Source organism: Bos taurus, chromosome 9, assembly GCF_002263795.3.
Source record: "Bos taurus isolate L1 Dominette 01449 registration number 42190680 breed Hereford chromosome 9, ARS-UCD2.0, whole genome shotgun sequence".
NCBI classification, from domain to species: domain Eukaryota; kingdom Metazoa; phylum Chordata; class Mammalia; order Artiodactyla; family Bovidae; genus Bos; species Bos taurus.
In genome coordinates, this window is record NC_037336.1 from 59,668,505 (window position 1) to 59,686,046 (window position 17,542).

At 38.2% G+C, this 17,542-nt stretch overlaps 1 protein-coding gene and 1 long non-coding RNA gene across 10 annotated transcripts in view; one reads left to right on the top strand and one right to left on the bottom strand.

Annotated features, from left to right (window-relative positions):
* The window catches only part of LOC101902479 (uncharacterized), a 157,902-nt gene extending 146,771 nt beyond the window's left edge, over positions 1 to 11,131 (bottom strand). For all 3 annotated transcript variants that reach the window (XR_009495824.1, XR_235861.5, XR_808829.4), the window contains exon 1: positions 10,857 to 11,131. This is a non-coding gene — a long non-coding RNA (uncharacterized lncRNA). The remainder of the gene's footprint in view (positions 1 to 10,856) is intronic.
* A 95-nt stretch (positions 11,132 to 11,226) lies between these two features.
* Positions 11,227 to 17,542, top strand: part of MAP3K7 (mitogen-activated protein kinase kinase kinase 7) — a 65,945-nt gene continuing 59,629 nt past the window's right edge. For 5 of the 7 annotated variants that reach the window (XR_009495795.1, XM_059889739.1, XM_059889741.1 and 2 more), the window contains exon 1: positions 11,227 to 11,518. Coding sequence is in view for 6 of the 7 variants with exons in the window: in XM_059889739.1 (XP_059745722.1) it covers positions 11,399 to 11,518 (120 nt within the window). In the remaining variant the exon portion in view is untranslated. 7 annotated transcript variants of the gene reach the window in all.

Here is a 17,542-nt window from a genome sequence, read left to right on the forward strand (position 1 = left end):
ATGCTTTACCATCTGAGCCACCGGGGAAGTCAACCTCTAGAACCCATTAAAAAAGATGTCTTCTTAGGGTTACAAGCTAGTTGTTGTCTTTTTAAGCAATGCTCTGGTTGATAAAAAATTATAAGATACTAGTAAGTTCATTACAACTGTAGTAATCTCTTTAAATATACCACTCCTCAAGCCTCCTTTTGTTAATCTATAGTAGTATAATTGCCCCTGCTTAACTATACTCCCTTTCTCCAGCCCTATCCTCAAAAGGACTAGTATACAGTATTGGCTTTTTAGTTCACATGGCCAATAGTGGTTTTGGAAAGGAAGAATCAAAAACCTAACTGTTCTTAAAGTGAACCACTAAAACTGATTTACTGAATTTACAAAACCAGAGATTACATCCAAGGTCAAGATCTCCTCTCACCAAGGTGAATTGCTGTTTCAAGCACCCTACTGGAAAGTCTTGAACTTTAGTTAAAAGAAATGTATTACAAAATAAGAATAGAATCACTAACATCAACTTTATTTTTTTAAACAACAGGAAAATGGGCCCAAGATTAAAATGTTATCAATAATTTTCAGTTCTTCAAAAATGAATTATTAAATTTATTTCTTAAAATATATGCTGCTGCCTATATGTGACCTTAATGGTTCTCAACTCCACGACTGGGCTGTGAAATAGAAACTCAGGTTGCCTCAGTCACAGATGAGACCTGCTGGATCAGAATCTCCAGAAGTAAAACTCATTGACTAATCTGTAGGCTGCAAGTAACTTTTATGGACACATCATGTCAAGTGTCTCTATGCCTTTATACAGCATTTCACTCATATTAACATCTTTGGACACCACATAAGTTCTAGGCACTGTACTATATACTTTCACATACCATTTGGAATACATTAAGATTTAGAGATGGAATGCTATTTTAATATGTAACATTGATATGATTCATATTGCTATTAACAGAAACAAAATATTTTAATATTGATAGGACTACAGCATATTCATTTAGCTCAATATTGACAGCATGGCTAAGTCAAGCTTCAAATATTAAAGACTTACCAGATTACTTCTTTATTTAACAATTCAAGCTAACACTTCTAACATGGGTTTAATAATTCATGCAAAAATTTCTGTACTTCAGGTAGAGATTCCAGTACGGAATAGTTGTCAAAAACCACTTCTTGAATATCTTCTAATACTTCTAATATTTCTTCAAATATCCGAGCACTAAATACTGATTTCCCAAGCCTATCAAATGTGATATAACAAGTAAATATTGAAGATCAAACTATTTGATTTAATACAATCACATTTAGGGGGCGATTTTCTGTCTACACTATTTCCCTTAACTTTCTGGATGCCTCTGGGCATAGCTGAAATACCCTGTTACTTTTCCTGTACCATGTGTTAAAGTTTAAGTGTGTTACGTAACTGATTAACAATTTTTAGAAGATTAATTAGCATCCCAACAGAAATTTAACAGAGCTTTTCATTAATACCTTAATCTTGATAGTACCAATTTCCCCCTCAAAACACTCTGAATTCCCAGAGATGGCTTCCAAATACGGAGCCTCTATTTACTTAATGGAGCTTTGAGCCCCTGAGAAGAGCTCTGCAGGGTGCTGGGGAACTCAGAGGAAAATGTTAAAGGGGCAGCTTACAAATAAGAATGCAAAGTAGACCCTCTCAGCTTAGCAGGTTTCAAGTATTATCTATCCTTTACCCTGATTGCAACTTCAGCAGAGAAGAGTGGTTTGTTTGCTGAAATAATGAATAGTAGATGGCATCCATTTTAGTGGAAAGTTTTAATTTGTGATTCCCTGAGGCTGTGTGAAATGAAACACCCTTATTCATTCCCGTAAATGAAGCCAAATTGTTTCTGGAATTTCTTCTGAAAAAGGCCATCTAGGAACACTGACCTGACATATTGGTCTGTGAAAGAAAACATTTAATGAATGCCCTTTTGTAGTGAAAAGCACTATTTCTATGAAGACCAATTTTATTTCTGAAGTATGTTGTTATCTGATTAAATTTCTGCTTTTAAAAACTGATGCTGAGGTACAACAGAATGTTTAAGCTTGCCTCAGACATTCAGAGAATAAAAATGTCTATCCTGTCTGATTTTGCATCTGTTTTAGTTAAAATACAAGTTACGTCTGAAAGCAATCATCAGTGCCACAATAACACCTTATTACTAAACTTCAATAAACAAATAATTCAAATGGATTAAATAGTAGTGAGTATTGGGGAAGAAGAAGAACTAAAGTTTACCCTTGCAAAACACACAAGGTGAATTATCTAAACATTAGTCATTTTAACATTGAAGAGAGGTATAAACTGACTGATAGAACAAAGCACCTTCAAAATTCTCAAATACTTAAGAAATCTCTGTGATAATTAGGTATGCTACTTGTATGTCAATTTAGCTATCTATTAAATCTTTCCTCAGTGGTATTATAGGAAATATTTGGTTCATCTATTCCTTATACCTGAAATAAACAGCATTTACTTAGAAATGTGGATACTCATTTATGTTTTAGAAGATTATTAAGTGTCTACATTTCGGGTGCTGTTCTAAATCCTGAGACAATAGTGGTGAACACAATGCTTATGATCAATTCCTGTCCCAGTGGAACTGACATCCCATGGAGTGGGGAGAGGGTGGCAGGACAGAAAATAAACAAGGCAATAAAAGTAAATAAGATAATGTCAAATAGGTAAAGGGAGAGAAATAAAACTGAGTAATGGATAAAAAGTGAAGTGGTAGGAAGCAGAAGTGGAGGTAACTGAGCCAAGATCTAAATGATAAGATAGACATCAGTGGGAAATTAGAGAAATTGAAAATCTACCTACCTGTAGACCTGCATCCATGAAATTAAAAGATGCCTGCCCCTTGGAAGAAAAATTATGACAAACCTAGACAGCATATTAAAAAGCAGAGATGTCACTTTGCCTACAAAGGTCCCTATAGTCAAAGCTATGGTTTTTCCAGTAGTTGGATGTGAGAGTTGATCATAAAGAAGGCTGAGCATTGAAGAATTGATGCTTTTGGACTGTGGTGTTGGAGAAGACTGAACAGTGAAGTTGAACAGAAGGATATTAAGAAATAATACTTCAAACAATGTCCCATAAAACACAAAAAGAAACTGAAGGAAGAAGTCAGAATTCTGGGGGATCTGGCTGAATATTCATTGGAAGGACTGATGCTGAAGCTGAAGTTCCAATACTCTGGCCATCTTACACAAAGAGCCAACTCCTTGGAAAAGACCCTGATGCTGGGAAAGATTGATGGCAGAAGGGGACGACAGACGATGAGACAGTTGGATGGCATCACTAACTCAATGGAGGTGAGTTTGAGCAGACTTCAGCAGATGATGAAGTACAGGGAAGCCTGGTATGCTGTAGTCCATAGGGTTGCAAAGAGTCGGACACGACTTAGCAACTGAAGAACAAAAACAACAACCTGTAGACCGCTAGTACATGAGAAAAGAAATCTACCTCATATAAAAGCAGGCCTTATCCTAACATTTGTAGGGCCCAGAGCAAGAATACAAACAGAGGCTCACATACGTAAGTCAAAATATTTATAACTTCTAACTCAAAATAATTGGTAAAGGGAACAAATTCCATCCTGCACCAGAATGCAAGTGGTATGAGATCCTGACCTGTCCCCACTCCTCCTATGCTAGACCTAATTTTACACTGCAAGGAACCTTACACCACCCGCATGTGGACACTCCAACCTACCCACTGGAGCCCATTGCCACACCCTCCCTACATAGAGATTTGCCTTGGCTAACCTTCAGGCGGCAAGACCCAAATCCAATGGATACTCCAAGTTTTTCTCATGTTTAGCTTCTTGAAAAGTATTCAACACTGAAATATCCTTTTATATTGATTTCCACAACATCATAGTTTTTAGTTTTCCACAAATTTCTTTGGCAGTTCCTCTGCCTCTACCCCTACCTTAAAGATTTTATCCCATAAGGTTCTAATTCCTCTTCTTTCTCATTTTATACATCTTCCTTAAGTAATCTTGTGCATTTCCATGACTGAAATTACCATCAATAGGCCAGTATCTGTTTCTTCAGCACTGCCTTTTTCCCTAAGATTAGTTGCCTACTTGATAATTACACTTGGAACTCTTTCAGGCATCTCGAGCTCAGTGTCTTGAACAGCTCTTTATTCTCCTTTCCCCCAATCTTGTTCCAGTCTTCCCTGCTTCTGCAAATAGCACCCTTCCCAACTGAGTTGTACAAGTGAGAAATCTGGGAATCATCCTGTATACCTTTTGCCCTTTCCTTTGTCTCCTTCCCCAACATCCCACCAATTCTGTTTCCTCAGTATCTCTCAAATCCATTTATCCGAAACCCCTGTGGCCACCATCTATATTGTTCAAATCACTAACACTTCTATTACTACTGGAACACCCTCCTAGCATCTCAAAATTTTCATGTCATAGTACAGGTTAAAGATGATAATACTGCAAAATATTCTGGGATAAACTGGAAAAGATTTTAAAGAATCTATTTGGACTTAATTTAAAAAACAAAACAAAACAAAAAAAAACCCCTGCTTTTCCCACATTGGGTTATTTTTAAAAATAAAGCATTACAACATCAAAAGAATCCTTGTAAACATCAAACACATTTTTTCAAAATTTTAAGAGGAATTTTTATAAGCTTTCCTTTCTAACTTTTTAATATAAGACTTTATATTGTACTTGAAATACCTACTAACAATCCTAATCAAGACTTTTTAAAAATGAACTCTTCAAATTCTTGATAGTCATTATCAAAGAGAACATATATTCATACAAGAAAATGAAACTTTTTAAATATTTTCACAACCATTTAAAAATTTACAACAGCTGAAATAGTAATTTAAAACTCTCTAAACAATTCTTCCTCTTACTTAAATGGCAAATACAATGTTCAAACTCCTTGGGATAATATGAATAGATTTTGAAACCAGCTACATTGTTTCATATCAAGAATTTCAAAAACAATGATGCAAATTTTATCCGCAGGACACATGGGCACCATCAAAGCAGTTGCCTCGCCAGAAACACAATTGATGGGGACAAAAAAGAACATCAGCTGCAAACAGAAACGCTAGCTTTGTATCATGTCAGAGAACACCTTGGAGCTGCACCTTTACTCCACTTTTGCAGGCCCACTCTGACCAGCCACATTGTGGACACTTGGAACACAAACCCTCCCAGAAGCCCATGGACCATGAAAGATCTAGAATGAAGATATCGGGAGTATATGGAATAAAGAAACCCAAATATCAAAGAAATGCATGAATTTGGGGAGCCACTCTCCAGCACTTTGACAAAACTGCTAAGGGCTTGGCTCTCTTCTGTGAGAAAACTGCAGTTTTGAATACAGTGGAAAACTACTTCTGAACTTTCTATAAAGAATATTTGACTGGTAGGCTAGTTTGGTTCTGGGACACAGTAAAGACACACTTTCTAAGTATAGAGTACAACCTGAATAGACATATAAATAATGAACATTTGTTGGCTGCATTCCCAGCAACCATTCCCTGCTTTGCTCTCTTAAAAGTCTCTAGATCTTTCTTCTGGTTAGCAGCTCCTTCTCAAACCTCACAACTCGGTGAGTCCTAGATCTAAGATAAAGACATTCATAACTTCAAACCCCATCTCCATTCTTCAGTCAAGGGTATAGTTGCCAAAGTTTAAAGTTCCTTGTTCTTCTGAAGCAGCTATCAAAAGAGATGCTGTCATTGTACTAGACAATGTGGTATGTCACATGAAAAATGAAATGGCTAGAGCATGCATTCTTAATGGGGATGATATCATATCCCAGTGGGTGAAATTGGAGAGGAAAAAAAATTTACTGTCTTTATGTATAAACCAAAAATATGCATACAGTTCATAAACAAATTACACAGTATATATGTACTAGTAAAAACTCTGGGAGCTATGAAGAAAAAGTCTTAAAAGGTTCCTTAAGGGATTAACAATGGGAAAAAAGATTGAGAAACTCTGTTCTAGAATAATGGCAAATATCACGAAAAGCAGATGACAAAAATTGGAAACTCAATTACTGATGCTACCAGTAACTTAATGATTCAAATGACGCTCTTAAGTCTGTTCTAGCTCTTAGCTTTCAACTTAACTAAGCTAATAAATCCCCTTTATTGTTTAAGCAACATTGTCTTGAGTTTTCTGTTACTCATAACAAAGTCACACGAACAGGTAAAATACAGAACTTGTTCTGTTATGTACTGACACTGAGGATGGGTGGTACAGAGTGCTCAAACAGGAAGGGACTTCAAGTCCAGTTCAATAGCTTGATATTCAGTTCACTTCAGTCGCTCAGTCGTGTCCAACTCTTCGTGATCACATGGACAGCAGCAAGCCAGGCCTCCCGGTCCATCACCAACTCCTGGAGTTTACTTAAACTCATGTCGAGTTGGTGATGCCATCCAACCATCTCATCCTCTGTCATCTCCTTCTCCTCTTGCCTTCCATCTTTCCCAGCATCAGGGTCTTTTGAAATGAGTCAGTTCTTCGCATCAGGTGGCTGAAGTATTGGAGTTTCAGCTTCAACATCAGTCCTTCCAATGAACATTCAGGACTGATTTCCTTTAGGATGGACTGGTTGGATCTCCTTGCAGTCCAAGGGACTCTCAACAGTCTTCTCCAACACCACAGTTCAAAAGCATCAATTCTTCGGTGCTCAGCTTTCTTTATAGTCCAACTCTCACATCCATACATGACTACTGGAAAAATCATAGCCTTGACTACACAGACCTTTGTTGGCAAAGTAATGTCTCTGCTTTTTAATATGCTGTCTAGGTTGGTCATAGCTTTTCTCCCAAGGAGTAAGCGTCTTTTAACTTCATGGCTGCATCCACCATCTGCAGTGATTTTGGACCCACAAAAAATAAAGTCTGACACTGTTTCCATTGTTTCTCCGTCTATTTGCTATGAAGTGATGGGAACAGATGCCATGACCTTTGTTTTCTGAATGATGAGCTTTAAGCCAACTTTTTCACTCTCCTCTTTCACTTTCATCAAGAGGCTCTTCAGTTCATCTTCACCTTCTCCCATAAGGGTGGTGTCATCTGCATATCTGAGGTTACTGATATTTCTCCTGACAATCTTGATTCCAGCTTGTGCTTCATCCAGCCCAGCATTTCTCATGATGTACTCTGCATAGAAGTTAAATAAGCAGGGTGACAATATACAGCCTTGACATACTCCTTTCCCAATGTGGAACCAGCCTGTTGTTCCATGTCCAGTTCTAACTGTTGCTTCCTGACCTGCATACAGATTTCTCAAGAGGCACGTCAGGTGGTCTGGTATTCTCATCTCTTGAAGAATTTTCCAGTTTATTGTGGGGATCCACACAGTCAAAGGCTTTGGCATAGTCAATAAAGCAGAAATAGATGTTTTTCTGGAACTCTCTTGCTTTTTTGATGATCCAGCAGATATTGGCAATTTGATCTCTGGTTCCTCTCTCTTTTCTAAAACCAGTTTGAACATCTGGAAGTTCACAGTTCATGTTCTGTTGAAGCCTGGATTGGAGAATTTTGAGCATTACTTTACTAGCGTTGAGCGCAATTATGCAGTAGTTTGAGTATTTTTTGGCATTGCCTTTCTTAGGGATTGGAATGAAAACTGACCTTTTCCAATCCTGTGGCCAATGCTGAGTTTTTCCCAAATTTACTGGCATGTTGAGTGCAGCACTTTCACAGCATCATCTTTCAGAATTTGAAATAGCTCAACTGGAATTCCATCACCTCCACTAGCTTTGTTCGTAGTGATGACTCCTAAGGCCCTCTTGACTTCACATTCCAGGATGTCTGGCTCTAAGTGAGTGATCATACCATCGTGATTATCTGGATATCTGGAAATTTGTGGAGACACTATAGACAAGTGACTGAAGTTCACATGAAATTGTGAGGTCTAAGCTTCCATCCTTAACTCATGAAAGTTAAAAAAGTTAAAAGGAATACGAAGTCAAAATTCAGGTGAACTGAGTCAAATTCCCCTCCCTCAATTCTCTAGAGTCAAAGTATATTATTTATGATTCTTTGATTGCAAATAACAAAAATACAACTTGAATCAGCTTAAATGAAAAATGTGAATGTACCAGCTCATGAAACTAAAAGGCGCTTACTCCTTGGAAGGAAAGTTATGACCAACCTAGATAGCATACTAAAAAGCAGAGACATTATTTTGCCAACAAAGGTCCACCTAGTCAAGGCTATGGTTTTCCCAGTGGTCATGTATGGATGTAAGAGTTGGACTGTGAAGAAAGCTGAGTGCCAAAGAATTGATGCTTTTGAACTGTGGTGTTGGAGAAGACTGTTGAGAGTCCCTTGGACTGCAAGGAGATCCAACCAGTCCATCCTAAAGGAGATCAGTCCTGGGTGTTCTTTGGAAGGACTGATGCTGAAGCTGAAACTCCAGTACTTTGGCCACCTCATGCGAAGAGTTGACTCACTGGAAAAGATCCTGATGCTGGGAGGGATTGAGGGCAGGAAGAGAAGGGGATGCCAGAGGATGAGACGGCTGGATGGCATCACTGACTCAATGGACGTGAGTTTGAGTGAACTCCGGGAGATGGTGATGGACAGGGAGGCCTGGCGTGCTGCGATTCATGGGGTCGCAAAGAGTCGGACATGACTGAGCGACTGAACTGAACCAGCTCATAAAATCAAATCACAGAATGAGAGCGGTACACTGGGCCTTAAGGACGATAAGATCTGGGACTGTAAAAAAAAAAAAAAAAAGAAAAACTGCAAGCAAATAGCAAAAGGATTGATTTTAGATTACTATCAACATCAGAAGTCCAAATATATGCATAAAATATACAAGCAGAAGTATTAAGGTAGATGTCCAAGATCATGAAGGAGATTCACTTTGAAATGCATCCAACAAAATAAGAAAGATGTACACATGAGAGGATGCATAGACAGATATATGATAAAAACAAGTACAGTAAAATGCTAATGATAGCATCCTACCAGTAAGTATATAGTTGTTTACTGTGAAATTCTTTCAACTTTTCTGTATTTCAATATTTTTTATAACAAAATTTTGGCGGGGGGGCGGGGAACAAGCAGAACACCATCATGACTATGGTGACTAATCCCTTGTCTGCAGTATTTTAGTTCTAAACTGAAGGTACAGAAAATAGATCATGCACTCCATGAAAGTTAGGACTGGCAGAAGTATTCATTCAGCCAAAACATAAAAGAATTATCTCTTGAATTCCCACTTGGTAGCATCCACTGTTTTAAGATCAAAGTGTTAAAGAAAAAGTAAATATGACCTGTGAGTGAAAGGACAAGGTTAAAAGGTGACCATCCTAGTTTGGGAATTTGAGTAAAGAAATGACAGGTAAAAATGGTTATCCCATTAATTTAATATGCTTCCACTTGGTGGTTGTTTTTTGTTTAGTTGTTCAGTCATGTCTGACTGGAGAAGGAATGGAGAAGGAAATGGCAACCCACTCCAGTATTCTTGCCTGGGAAATCCCATAGGTTGTAGCCTTCCAGACTCCTCTGCCCATGGGATTTCCCAGGCAAGAATACTGGAGTGGGTTGCCATTTCCTTCTCCATTCTATTTGGTTATTAGTGCACTAATTAAGCATCATTTCATTGTAATACACATAGAAATAAAGCTCTGATTTTTCACTTGGACAACTGAGTAGATAATGGGATCCTTCATGGAGACAGAAAATGCACACAAAGAATATATATGTAGTAGGTGATAACTTCTGAATTTGTTTTTGGAATCTTAAAGTTCATGCACTAAGTTATGTCTAAACAGAGATGTTCAATAGGTCCAGAATTCAGGAAAAATTTGAAAACTCGGAGAGATTGTGAGTTATCATCATAAAAGTGGTCAATACCCTGGGTAAGATCACCCAGAGATTGCTCTGTGAAAGAAATTATTCTTTCTTCCATTCTCTTACCCATTCACCAAATTATCATTGTTATTAACACTACAAACAAAAAAAAAGACACACACTGTCTTCCAGGAGTTCATAACTCCTTATTTGCCCAATTCAATGACCTATTCAGAATCCCAACGTTGGTTAGCTATTCCTTACTTGAAAAACTCTCCTCCGCTGATATTCCCATCACCATTCCCCTCATTTTCTCCTTTCTGTTTCCTTTTTGGTCTCCTACTGAGATAGAATTTGAACTTCACAACGTTTCATTCTTCATCTCTAACTCCAATTTTCCCAAGTAGGCTTTAGGTCAAACTGACTGATGTTTAACAGATAGTTTAAAATTAAAAATTGTGTTGATAGTACAACACAGGAAATACTTTTCACCTTGGAAATATACTGAGCTAGGTGCTTGTGAGAATCATAATTGATTTACTCCCGAGCCTGTTTACTCCTGTCCTGAAAATGGCAACAAAAATATTTAATTTGCAAGGCTACTGTTAATGATAAAATATGGATACCTAAATGTAAAGCATTCAGCACAAAGCACTGCACTCCGACATGTACCAATACATCCTATAAGTTCAAATGAACGACAAATTATGCCAAATCATAAGTATCTACCTTAACTAAAATTAACTTCTGTTCGTGAGCCTATAGAGTATTATTCAGGTTACATACGCTGGCTCGCTGTGTATTATTTTCTTTATAATCTCTGATAGCATCAGGGACTGGCTCAAAGTAACAGTAGCAAATCGCTTCCCTCCAAACACAAAATACATTTTCCTAGGCTTTTTAAGAAATAGTGCAGTTTAGCTTAGGAGTGAAACTGAATAGTAAGCTTCATCACAAAAACTCAATCCAATACTACCCCGTCCATCTGCAGGTCTCTGAGAGAAAAGGGAGCAGGGTCAAAACATACTTCACCAAACAAGGTTGAAACTGTAGCTTTTATCTTTCCCGCTGGTTCCTAAAGGACCAACCGTACTGTGATTCCATCGTGCCCTGCGCCACTTCCGTTCGCGCGTTTTAATTACGTCACACGTCAGCTCTCGCGGTATCATCACTTTGCTGTAGGCCCTTAATAAAGGTCTCGCGAAATTTGTCCCTCAGGTCCAAACTAGCCTCTCACCCTCCCCCACCCCACCTCTCCCCCACCCCACCCCCAACCTGTCCTTCCTTTCTCTGTCTCAGTCTCCGAATTCTCCCCTCCCCTCTCTTGATCTCAAGGCCCTCCTCTTGTTTCCGATTTCTGGCAGGAACCGGAAGTTTGGTGGGCGGGGCCCGGCGGCGGAAAACGCAGCTGAGCCGGAGCCGGGACTCGGCTGTGGCCGCTGTCCCTGTCCCCGCCACGGATCGCCGTGGCTCCAGGTTGAAGGTCGGTCCGGAGGCGGGTGGGCGCGGGTCTCCCCCGGACTGTCCGGGCGGCAGCCTTCCCGGGCCCCCCGGGCTCCGCGAGGGATCATGTCTACAGCCTCCGCCGCTTCTTCTTCTTCCTCGTCTTCCGCCGGTGAGATGATCGAAGCCCCCTCCCAAGTCCTCAACTTTGAAGAGATAGACTACAAGGAGATCGAGGTGGAAGAGGTGAGCGAGGCCCGGCACAGAGGCTCGGGCCCTGGCCTGTCCCGGACTCTACCTCGTCCTGACTCTAAAGGCGCCTTCCCAACCTCTCTATTTCTCGGGACCCACCCGGGAGTCCCCACACCCCACAGAGACCGGGTGTAAAGGAGCTCTCCGCGTTCAGCTGCTCCGGGGTAGCTCTCTTTTTTTTCTCACTTTAGCACTCTTGAGTTTGGATTTAATACTCCGGTGCTTAGAGTTTGGGTCATCTCAAACGGAAAAGGATAAACTGGTGCGACCGTCTGGTCCACCAGTTCTAGAATCTGTAAGTAGTAAAATATATCAAAGACCATGGCCGTTTTGGAGTTTTAGTTCTCCAAAACATGGTGTTCTTAAGGGTCAAGGAATATATTATGCTCGACTTCTGGCTCAGCATCTGGCACGCAGTGGGTGCTCAATGGATGCTTCGTAAATTAATACATCCACAAGTCTAATAGTTTTTCCAGGTACCGAATAGCTGTTTCGCCGATTCCATAGAGCAGTAGTTATATTAAATGTTATTTAATAGCCTTCAATTAGACTAATTTAGGCTAATTTCACCATTAGTAATGGAGACTGGTTTAGGATGAAAAAATGTTTCAGGTAGCATATTCTGAAGAAATAACGAGTGATTTCAGTGACAACTAGAATGTGAGATCAGACCAGAAATCGCTGTTATAAAACCTGAATACATCCTTTATTCTGCAGTATTTAAAATTATTTTGGAGCAAGGTAACAATGTGCCTTTAGCACGTTGCTTCTTTTCAATGAACAGAGGTTGGTTGTATAGACCATAAAATTTAGAAAACTGAAAGCTATGTATATTTTAAAGACTTTAAAATACTTTAGAAAGTATTAAAACTTCGGTTGGAAATAGTATTTATTATTTACCATTTGTTTATCATTTAAGAAATTTACTAAGTACCCTGCATTACATACACCCACGAGAATCCTGCGTGTTCTCAAAGAATTATCACTACTTTAAAAATTTTAAGTTACTTTTAGACAGTGGTAAGCTAAAAGTAGTGAGATAATTATCCTTCAACGAATGATTTTTTTTTTCCTATGCATCTTTTGGAAGAATAATAGGTTACTTTATTTTTACGCTTAAAATAATCTTAAAGATCGCTGAAAACAGCCTCATTTTACAAGATAGTGTAAGTGGGAAGAGCAAAACCTTTGGAGTTAGATGAAGGTTCAGTGTATCAGCTATGCCATTTATTAGCTGTGTGATCTGGAGCAAGTTTCCTGACTAACCTTTTTGAGCTTTAGTTTCCTTAACTATAAAATGATTGTAATTTCTACTTCATTTTATTTGTATGAGACTTCATTAGGCAATACATGCAAGACACCCAACTCAGTGCCTGACACACATTACTAGGCAACTGAGTTCCAGAGAGGAACTGTGACCTCCTTTAAGGTCATATGGCTAAAAGAAGGACCCATATTTTGGAAGAGGGGGAGGTTTTGTGTGTGTGTGTGTGTGTGTGTGTGTTTCTATTGAGACTATGATAAATTCTTTTTTCAGAATTGGATAGTTGATCCCGCTTTCATGGCTAACATTCTTTCTTTTTTAAGAATAAAACTTCAGTGAGTCAGTATAAAAGAATTGCAGTTTTTAAATAAGCATTTACGTCTACTCTGTGGCGAACTGCTATGCTTGTAGACTACAAATTGTTATATAATAATAACTTGTACTTCGTGGTCTACCAAATGTTTTCAGAGACTTACATCATCTGGTTTTTACAACCTTAGTTTTCCCACACTGCTTTCTGAAGCATTTTACATTCTTGGCTGTTAGTAAGGTCTCATCTATCCTTTACTCTTCCCCCAAAGCTATTTAACTTCCTACTTGGGTTCTGTTTCCAAAGACCCTTCCTTTAGTTTAGATGATGTTTCAACTATTCTTTAGTAGATTTAGGACATTCCTGAAGAGTAAATTTTTGTTTCTAGATGAAATTTTCTTATGTTAGGCAGTCTTTTAATTTTGTTCTTTTCAGTTTTTATTACTCAGTTTATTTTCATGTTAAAGATTTGAACTTAGACCTTTCTAATGTTAAAACCATTACATAATTTTCATCATATTCTTTATTTTCACATTAAAGCAGTATTACTATATAATCTAGGAAGCACCACGGGCACTCATTATTTCTCAACTTAGGTTCTGCTCTCAGCTTAAAATCATAAATCAGAGAAACAGAGAAAGATAACTAGAAACAAAAAGTATTTTATATTGATTTCATTATTTTATATGGTACCAGTATATTGCCTACAAATGAAGAAAATCATATTCTGTTTCTCAAATAACAGTGTAATTGAATCAGCATTATACTGATTCAGTTAGAAACTGTGTATAAAGAAAAATACTCTGACCATAGGCCAAATATGCACTCATTTCACAGATGCATATTTTTAAGGCATCAGCTGATTTTAATCCTTACATTTCTTATACCATGACTCAGTAATAATCAGTGTGAAACTTTCTAAATTCAGTTTTGATATCAAATTATGTCAGGTCTCAGCATTAGAAACCTATGTAGGTATTTTTTTAAATTTTTAAGTCATTTAGCTTTTATCATTCTGGATCTGACTGAATTGTAAGTTATCTATCAGTACACTGGGGACCAGGTTGCAAGAATTGATAGAGGCAGTGTGGTGTGGTTAAAATAAAAGTGTACTGGGCTGGGCATTTAGAAAATGTAGATGCCATACTGATTCTGCCATCATGTATTTCAGTAACTTTGAGCAAATCACGTCATTTTTCTGAGCTTCTTGATTTGTCACGTAAAAAGAGAGATTGAACAAGATAATTTAAGGTTTCTTCCGGTTCTAAAATGAAATCACAGTTACTTTTTCACATTTTTTCTAGCATTTATGCTCTGTTTCCACAGTCAGCTTTAAGGACAGTGATCATGATGAAATGTAGTTTATGACTGCTGCTGCTAAGTCACTTCAGTCGTGTCCAACTCTGTGGGACCCCATAGATGGCAGCCCACCAGGCTCCCTTGTCCCTGGGATTCTCCAGGCGGAACACTGGAGTGGGTTGCCATTTCCTTCTCCAATGCATCAAAGTGAAAAGGGAAAGTGAAGTTGCTAATCCTAATTAAATAGAGCAAATGATACTCCCGTTTTATAGATATTGACAACTAGTCATAGAGTTTGATTTGCCAGAAGCCTTATATCTAAGTACATGGTAGAGGAGGGAATTGAGTTTGAGATTTCACACTCCTGAGTCATTTGCTCTTTCCTCTTGGATTTATAAGGTACCTTCGGTTCTTTCAAAGTTACTTTGTCGCCAAACCTTATTGTAAGAATGGGAAACAAAATACCAATTTCATTTATAATAGCTGGTCTCCAGCACCTAATGAACATTCTTTTCTGTGCTAAGATTATGAAAGATGAGTGAAGGATCCTAAGGTTCTCTTCTTAAAAACTTTGACTTATCCTGAGACTAGATTTTCAGAACCATAAATTAAAACTATGAATGAAATGTGAATTGCACACGTAAGCAATGATTTGAAGGTAGAGTTTATCACAGAAGGCTCCATTTAGCGGGAAAGATTTTGAAACTAGATTTTGAATAAAGTAAGCATTAAATTGGGAAAGATACTAAAATGAATTCTTTGTAGTTGTTCCCCTGCCTCTAATGCTCTTTTCCCTAGAATTTCATTGACCTGTTCTCACCATTCAAGTCGCATTCAAATGGTGGTGGTGGTGGTGGTGGTGGTGGTGTATTCATTAAGTCGTGTCCACCTTTTGCGACCCCAGGGACTGTAGCCTGCCAGGCTCCTCTGTCCATGGGACTCTCCAGGCAAGAATACTACAGTAGGTTGCCATTTCCTTCTCCAATGTTACTTCCTTGGAAAAGCTTTCCCTGAGCAACCTAGATCTTTGTCACTTCTAATATCCTTCATGACACTTAGCTGTCACTGAAAGTAGGTATCCCTCAGCAAAGTTTAACTTTATTCACACTTTTAACTCCAATGCCTAGCATCCAAAGTTTTCTATAAACAGTTGCTGAATGAGTAAATGAAGTTACTGCAGCATAATCATGAGAATTCTAGTGTCCATCTGGTTCTCTTTATGTGAGCTGGTTCTTTTATGTGATTAAACCAGAGGTTAAGATAAGTTAGTGATTTGGCTAACACAGCATTTACACTAAAAATAAAATCTGATTCTCTTTGCAAATGTTGATTTCATTGCAATTAATTATACCTAGCAAATAGTTTGGTTTAACCAGGGGTAAAAGATTCTGCAGAGGTCAGGTGCTATAACAATACAAGCCATGTATTAGTGGGCCTTTACTAAAATGCTAAAAAGACCCTTTTTGGCATGGTCACTTTTTAAAGGGGAGATCCAGAGTGTTGACATTAAGAATAGCATATGTGCTGCTGCTGCTGCTGCTAAGTCGCTTCAGTCACGTCCGACTCTGTGCGACCCCATAGACGGCAGCCCACCAGGCTGCCCCATCCCTGGGATTCTCCAGGCAAGAACACTGGAGTGGGTTGCCATTTCCTTCTCCAATGCAGGAAAGTGAAAAGTGAAAGTGAAGTCGCTCAGTCGTGTCTGACTCTAGCGACCCCATGGACTGCAGCCTACCAGGCTCCTCCGTCCATGGGATTTTCTAGGCAAAAGTACTGGAGTGGGGTGCCATTGCCTTCTCCGAGCATATGTGCAATGCACATATAATAATTGGATGCTTCATATGTTCTTAGAGACATGCAGAGGTTTTGTTTTAAATTGAAATACAGAAAGAGCTTTGACGGTGTTGTACATTTTGTGATTTTTTTATGTTAAATGTGTGGGCAACTGATAATAGAGAGAGCCTAAGTTATAGTGGCCTGAATAAACTGTCTATAGATTTGTTATTAGTATTAATATTAAGAATATTCAGAATTATTAATAAACACTTCCATGTGAAACTTGATTGTTGGTTTCAGGAGAAACCTGTAATTGTTATCACAGTGTAGAGGTAGCCACAGTGATAACATTTATAGTGTGCCTGTGTAACTTAAAAGATGACATGCGCATATTATTTGAAAGAAAGGCCTGTTTAAAGGGTCAGATGTCTTATGGCTGATTTTAAAAAGTCTGAATAATCAACTTTACTTTTGTGTTATAAAGTCTGTCTTGTCAGCAGGTGGCAGTTCTACTCTGCCACAGTTAATTAATAGATATTGAAGTTCTCCAAGTTCTAATAAATGTTCAGGTCTATGCTTGTTCTGTCATGTCCCAAATTTCTAGCCAGAGCAATGGCAGCACGGCCAGGGTCCATTCACGTAGATCACAGGTCAGGGCCAAAGCAAACTGACAGCTACAGTCACTGAACTAAAAATAACATGAATTGGACTCAATTAAGAATTATTTCATAGTAAATTAAGAGTGCAAGGGTGCACACCCTTTTCCATTTAGTTTTCGTTTAGATGGTTTTTTTGTTTTTAAAAACCTGACTTGACAAAGGAATGGAGTGTTTGTCCATCTTAAAGAAATTAGTTTTTAAAGGAGTTGCTTGCTTTGAACACATACACCAAATTTTGATTTTGGTATTTTTGCCTTTAATATTAATTGCATGGAAATATTTTTCTTCCGTCATTTCATATTCTTCTGCTGCACTTTTTTATATTCAGAAATTAAATTTAAATCTGCTTTACTACATGAGACTAAAATTGTGGATCCCAAACCATGAGGGCTAAACCACAGGGGGAGAGGTACATATAATAAGAGAATTAATCTGAAAACATTTTAATTTAGAAAACAGTTATATGTTCAGAAGGAAATATTTCTCATTTGACTTCCCTTTTAAAACCAAAGTTCTCGCTGCATTCCTTTGTTTTTCTATTTTTATAGATGAGGGATTGTGAAAAATATCTGAAATATTTATTTCTGGGTTCACCACTTTGGATGGATGTGTACATTGGGGGAGATACTTGTAATTTGGACATATGCCATTTTTTACAATCTTGGTGAAAACTGATCTTTGGGGAGAGCTGTCCATTCACAATAATTGTT